The sequence below is a fragment of the Rutidosis leptorrhynchoides genome, chromosome 4 (genome assembly GCF_046630445.1).
Source record: "Rutidosis leptorrhynchoides isolate AG116_Rl617_1_P2 chromosome 4, CSIRO_AGI_Rlap_v1, whole genome shotgun sequence".
Taxonomy (NCBI): domain Eukaryota; kingdom Viridiplantae; phylum Streptophyta; class Magnoliopsida; order Asterales; family Asteraceae; genus Rutidosis; species Rutidosis leptorrhynchoides.
The window spans coordinates 159,235,378-159,243,053 of record NC_092336.1 but is presented as its reverse complement, the minus strand read 5'-3'; the positions used below and the strand labels follow the sequence as shown (position 1 = coordinate 159,243,053).

Sequence of the window (7,676 nt, the reverse complement as noted above, 5' to 3'; positions counted from 1 at the left end):
TAAAAGTCAAGTTATAAGGATTAACTTTATTTGCGAACAAGTTTAGAATTAACTAAACTATGTTCTAGTGATTACAAGTTTTAATCTTCGAATAAGATAGTTTTATATGTATGAATCGAATGATGTTATGAACATCATTACTACCTTAATTTTAGTAGGTAAACCTACTGGAAATAAAAAAAATAGATCTAGCTTCAAAGGATCCTTGGATGGCTTGAAAGTTCTTGAAGCAGAATCATGACACGAAAACAAGTTCAAGTAAGATTTCTACTCGAAATAAGATTGTTATAGTTATAGAAATTGAATCAAAGTTTGAATATGAGTATTACCTTGTATTAGAAAGATATATTAATGTAAATAAGAAAGATTTCTTGAGGTTGGATGATCACTTTACAAGATTGAAAGTAAGCTAGCAAACTTGGATGTATTCTTGATTTTATGAAACTAGAACTTATAGAATTTATGAAGAACACTTATACTTGAAGATAGAACTTGAGAGAGATCAATTAGATGAAGAAAATTGAAGAATGAAAGTGTTTTTAGGTGTTTTTGGTCGTTGGTATATGGATTAGATATAAAGGATGTGTAATTTTTGTTTACTTGTAAATAAGTCATGAATGATTACTAATATTTTTGTAATTTTATGAGATATTTCATGCTAGTTGCCAAATGATGGTTCCCAAATGTGTTAGGTGACTCACATGGGCTGATAAAAGCTGATCATTGGAGTGTATATACCAATAGTACATACATCTAGAAGCTGTGTATTGTACGAGTACGAATACGGGTGCATACGAGTAGAATTGTTGATGAAACTGAACGAGGATGTAATTGTAAGAATTTTTGTTAAGTAGAAGTATTTTGATAAGTGTCTTGAAGTCTTTCAAAAGTGTATGAATACATATTAAAACACTACATGTATATACATTTTAACTGAGTCGTTAAGTCATCGTTAGTCGTTACATGTAAATGTTGATTTGAAACCTTTAAGTTAACGATCTTGTTAATGTTGTTAACCCAATGTTTATTATATCTAATGAGATGTTAAATTATTATATTATCATGATATTATGATATATTAATATATCTTAATATGATATATACACATTTGAATGTCGTTACAACGATAATCGTTACATATATGTCTCGTTTCGAAATCCTTAAGTTAGTAGTCTTGTTTTTACATATGTAGTTCATTGTTAATATACATAATGACATGTTTACTTATCATTTATCATGATTAAACATATTGTAACAATATCTTAATATGATTCATATGTAATTAGTAAGACGTTGTTATAACGATAATCGTTATATATATCGTTTCGAGTTTCTTAATTCAATAAACACAATTTTATGTATATAACTCATTGTTAAAATACCTAATGAGATACTTACTTATCAATATATCATGTTAACTATATATATAATCATATATATGTCATCATATAGTTTTTACAAGTTTTAACGTTCGTGAATCACCGGTCAACTTGAGTGGTCAATTGTCTATATGAAACCTATTTCAATTAATCAAGTATTAACAAGTTTGATTGCTTAACATGTTAAAAACACTTAATCATGTAAATATCAATTTCATTTAATATATATAAATATAGAAAAGTTCGGGTCACTACATATGACGTGGCAGAAAAATGGTATTCATATTGTTTTTACGTTAATACAATTTTATGTTTAAATAATCTATCATTACATTTGTTTCATTCCTAACAATATTGTTTTGTTATGTTAATTAAATTTTGTGTATAAATAATCTATCGTTACATTTGATTTGTTCCTATCATTAAGGTTTTATTCGAATATTTATTAATGATCTGTGCTTGAGTCTAATGTTAGTTTTAAGATTTTGAATTATTACAGGTTACAAATATGATGTTGCACGATCGGGTAATGGTAGATACTTGCTAATGCAATTCTTATTTTTTTTTTTTGTTTAATTTAATTTTAATTAAATTTTTGACATTCTAAAAAAAAATTGTGTCATTTGATATGTTCCTGATAAAAATGTTTTGCTATTGTATTTACTAGCATATAAGTCAACTTTACACAACGATTATAATTATGGATATTTGAATATTTGCAGATAAATTTTTAAAATATTTTTGATCTTGTGCAGTTGATTATGATAGCTATAAAATCGGGAAAAGATATGTTTGTGAACTGTCAATTTAAATCGTGTGATCTATCCCATAAATAACTGGCTGTCTGGTTTGAGAAACTGCATTATATATTTCAAATCATTTTCTTCTGTTATATTATGCAAAACATACTGTTAATCAATTCTTAATTACCACAACGAATATCACTCATCTTTTTGGCTCAAAATGGCATCTAATCACATGCTTATAATCAAGCAAATCAATCCTAAAAGAGTTTTTGTTAATCTCAGGGTCAAGCTATTGTCCATGGAAACAATGTCGAACATAAATTTCGATCAGGGTCCTGAATTTCGAGACCTGATAGTTTCTGATGAGGAGGTAATTGTTGTTTAAATATTTATTAAATGTATGTTATATGTTTTTCTAATTTCAAAAAATATTAAATTTTTGTTTGTGGTTCATCAACAGGGTGATAGGATAGGTGTTCCAATCAAGAATTTCTATAAGCCTAAGTATGAGGCTTTACTAAAAATACAACATAACTATAATATTAGGAACGCTTTTGTTGGTACTAATCCTTTTAAAGGAAGGATGACTCATTATAATCATGAATCTAAATTGAATATCAATCACAAAACATCTGTGTTGCCACTTCCAGAAAGTGAATGGAACGGTGAAAATGGTTTCAAATTCATTCTGTTTGATGAAATACTTGATGAAAACAAAACAGTGGAGCATGTGACTGCAGGTTTACTTGCAAAGTCAACTCTATTTACTTTGCATTGTCATTAAATCTATTATGTTAACAATATGATCTGTTATTTACGTAGTTATTTTTTGTGTTCCAGATGTCATTGGTAGGGTCTCAAATTACAGTTTAGAGAAGCAGTATCGTGATGGTGATGATCTGCAATCAAAATATATTGTGATCGAGTTGAAGGATCTAAAGTGAATTTTTATTATACTATACTTTTTTAATTAAATGCAATATTACAATCCAGTTTTGAATGCATAATTTCTTCAATAATCTTTTTAATTACTGACATTATAAATATTCAATAATTTTATGTATTATTCCAGTGATAATCTTCTATCCTGCACTTTGTGGGGAACCTTCATAAGGGAATTTCAAAAACGGTTGAAGGAAGCATCCGATCAAGACTGTGTCATACTAATCGTCCAGTTTGGCAGAACAAAAAAGCACTGCGGTATTTATTGTTAAAAACTATTCCTCAATTAGGCATCATAGTTGTTAATTTCGAATTATATTTGTATCAAATAGATATGATTGTACGTTCTGATTGGAACTTCACTCAAGTGTCATTGAATGCTGATGTTGAACCTGTTCATGAAATACAATTTGCTATTTAGTGATTCATGAAATACATTAGAGCCTCTTATTAAATGTTTGTTGTAGGCTATTGGAAATCCATACTACACAGGACTCGCAAACATCATTGGCACCCACACTCACTCCACCAGGAAAGCAAGTTGATGGGTGGTTTAATCAAGTTACTTGTGTAGGCTGTAATGAGTTACCTATATGCGGCGTAAGAGTTCACAACTTTATTATCTGTTGTATTTATTTTCATAGTGTTGCAATTTACTGTACGTTCGTATTTAACGATAAATTAATCATTTAGATTAACAACATAATAATTATATCCGTCTGTAGCCTGGTCTTCATGCTATTCAAGCACAGATTATTGTTGTGCTCCCCGATGATGAATGGTCGTATATTGGATGTCGAAAGTGCCATCGAATTGCTAAACTAACCAAACCTGTTGTGGACCTAACACTTGATATTGATGCACTCATGTTAGTCAAGCGTAGGTGTAATAGTGCTAGATGCCATGATAATCCACAAGTTTGTGTCAGGTTATGTTTAACATATAGTTAAACTTTCTATTTTTTTTTATTAATGTATGTCATCAAGATTAAATGTGGATTCATCTAATATTTATTTATATCAATATCAGGTACAAGGTTAATGTTCGTGTAGAAGATACAACTGATGAATCAAATAGAACGGAATCCTTGACACTGTTTGAGACGCAAGTTTTAAACTTTTTAGGAAAGTCTGCATACGAGCTTCATAAATCAATACCTGAAAGTCAGGACCAACCGGATGAGTTAAATACTCTTATTGGGAAAAATGCATATTTAAGGTTGAAGTTAGCGAATATAATCTCAAACAGTCTAATCCCATCTTTACTGTCAAGGATGCAAGTGAGGATGAAGCGTTTGTGGAAAAGTTTGTTGAAGAATATAAAAAAGAGAAGGTATTCAATCAAGTTTTTAAAAAATATAAAAGTCTACTTTTATGTGTTCAAAATGTTCAACACGTCATTTAGTTAATGTCCTTATCTGTTATTGTATTTTGTTAACACATGGTTCAAAGACAAATAATTCTGCTAAGCTCAAACTTTTAGATGATTTGATTGAGTCATCTTCAACCAAGGTTAGTAACATAGTATTTCAAGAAAATTTACGTCTTACAATTTGTTTGCAAATAAGTTTCATTAGATTAAATTGTACTTTGCAGTGTGGTTCTTCTAATGGATCTGATGATACTCCAACGGTTGATCTTTCAAACACTATCGAATATACACCACCAAAAAAGGTTGTCAAGCAAGAGGGCAGAGAAAGTCCGCTGTCAGTGAAGTCAACCACTTCTATGGTCCAGAAAAATCTCAACCCATAGATTCGAAGACACTTGTGGTGCTTTTCATTGTTATTTTTGATAATTTAAAACAATATGGTGGTTTTCTGGAAATTTCCTTATCTTTTGTGACCGAGTTTATTGTTTTTGGTTCATTAAGACAATTGTTTAGTGCTTTTACTTGATTGCTTTTGTTTATTTGGTTCAACTGTTTTTTTAAATGGATTTTTTTATTTCAATTATGATAATTTACGCTTTATCTTTATATTATACTATTATCTAAGCAATGTAGTCTGATTATGCGCAATTTTTCATAAATATATCTTGCTTTAAAAGGGATCTATCTGAATCCACGGTTAACTTCAAATATACAAAAAAAAAAAAAAAAAACGATATGTATTTTTTGTTATATATTCAGGAAGATGCATTATTTACAAAGTAAAAGTTCTAAATATATTGTTAAACTTTTAAATTACAACAAATGAGCTTGACTTAACAATGAAAAATATTTTTAATTTAGTTGTTTCAATTTATATGCTTCAACTTTTCCTCATTCATACTTTTCAAGATATTGCTAATAGTTTAGGCTATTAATTTATCTATAAAAAAAACTTCGGCCCTTTTAACCTAAAAACGTTCTCCTAAACCCGTTGAAATCTCATTGTCTGAAAATTAACCGAATCCTTCACTTCATTAACACAGATTTTTTTTTCCTAGAATACTATTTAACATCTTAGCCCACTTATATTTGGGCTTATGTTTCGTCTATCTATGTAACGACCTGGATTTTTCTGACTACTTGATTGTACTATTTACATGATTTAATAATTCCGAATTGATAAAAAATGAATTTTAATAAGTCTTGAACCTCCGGAAAGAGTTTTACACAAGCTTTTAGTCACCCTTTTATTCTTACGATTCACGAACGTCATAACTTGTATTAATTATATATATATATATATATATATATATATATATATATATATATATATATATATATATATAACATTAAGTATATTAACAAAGTATTATATATATATATTTTTATACTACTAATTTAAAGAGTTTTTGAACAATATATATGTTACTATTTAAACGACGTAATTAACTTATGTTAAAATATATTTACATATAATGTATTACGAGTATAAATACATCCTTACAAGTATTAAATACACTTTATAATATACCAATACATATAAAGGATAGCTATACTTGTATTTTCGTTCAATTTCCTCAAGAATTCTACTCGCATTCATACAGCATTTTTACCCGTATTATACACAGCTTCTAGAAGTATTTACTATTGGTATATACCAATAGAAATCTGCAATTATTTGTGTAATATGTCATCCATGACCTAATCAATTTAATATGTCATCCATGACATATTACATTTTAACTTATCTTAGATATTTTCACTAAAAATCAAATTTTCAAGCCTATAACCATTTCTAACTCATTTTTACACATTCATTTTCTAAATTTTACTTCCAATTCTCACACACACTTGCAAGAACTCTCTCAAGTTTTGTTCTACTACTTCTTTTCAGCAACTTTGCATTCTAAACTTGAGGTAAAAACTCAATTTCAACTCTTGTTCAATTCATATGTTTATAGCTATCTATATAAGAGTTTATAAACTAGAACATAGTTTAGTTGATTCTAAACTTGTTTGAAGAACTAATCTAATCTTTCTAACTTAACTCTAATAACACTTATTTATATGTATTATGATGTTATATTAAGTTAATATAAGAACTTATAACTTGTACATATGAAGAACACCTTGAAACTTAACATATATCGTTTAATCTCCATTCGGTAAAAAGCGGGCTGTTTTGGGTTGGGAATTAAAAACCTATCTTAGACTTTGAGTTCGAGACTAAGACTTTGGAAATATGTTAATATATGTAAATAAGACTTCCAGTATTTGTTTCATGATTTTAGACAAATTGGAAGTATTTTATCAAAAATCATATATTGGGTGGGTGCCGGGATTCTTCCAAATCTGTCCACCGGCACAAAAAGAGGGTACAACTCTGAATATTAAAACATGGGCTGAACTTTTCGAATTATTTTTAAAAAATTAACTTCTTAAGGAATCCATAGCAATTTGATTCACTTTAAACGGAGTTGTAATGCATATTTGGCGAGCAAAACAAAATCTGCTAAAATTAACGTTGTATGGACGAAATTTATATTGTAAAAACTATATTAACCATATCCTTGCTAACTTTTCCTATATCCTATATATATTTGGATATGTTATCATTAGTATAACAAAATATTATAATCTTAGTTAATTCCGAGATTGTATATATATATATATATATATATATATATATATATATATATATATATATATATATATATATATATATATATATAATAATAATCTTGGTACATTCCATGACAATAAGTACACAATACGTTTTGATAAATCCTAAGACAATAAGTATACAATACGTTTTGATAAATTCTAAGACAATACGTATACAATACGTCTCTGGGTTGATGCAAAGACAATACGTATACAATACATCGTGGGGTAATTCTAAGATTATATATATACCGATTATTGGACTGTTGGATATTTCGGACTATTTTGGACTACTAACAAAGGACTACTAACATAAAAATGTTAAAAATTAATATATAAGTATTCTATGAACTTGTTTTATTTTATTCACATGTCGTATTATTATCTGAATCATTATTATTGTTGCAGGTTCGTGAATCCAAGGATGACGGTCATATTTTTAATAAGCTGAAAACTTATTAATAATATACTTTTACTACCGTGAGTATATAGTCCCATTTTTAAACTCTAAAAATATTTTGGGATGAGAATACATGCATTTTATGTTTTACGCTATGGACACAAGTACTTAAAA

The 7,676-nt window shown here is 28.1% G+C and overlaps 1 protein-coding gene across 1 annotated transcript; it reads left to right on the top strand.

Moving 5' to 3' along the window:
• The first annotated feature begins 2,342 nt into the window (after nt 1-2,342).
• LOC139841172 (uncharacterized) lies at nt 2,343-4,821 on the top strand. Its single transcript, XM_071831403.1, has 11 exons — nt 2,343-2,495; nt 2,586-2,865; nt 2,966-3,065; nt 3,198-3,325; nt 3,400-3,461; nt 3,560-3,667; nt 3,793-3,995; nt 4,097-4,175; nt 4,286-4,399; nt 4,519-4,578; nt 4,663-4,821. The coding sequence occupies exons 1-11, from the start codon at nt 2,343-2,345 to the stop codon at nt 4,819-4,821; spliced, it is 1,446 nt and encodes a 481-aa protein (XP_071687504.1).
• The last annotated feature ends 2,855 nt before the right edge of the window (nt 4,822-7,676 follow it).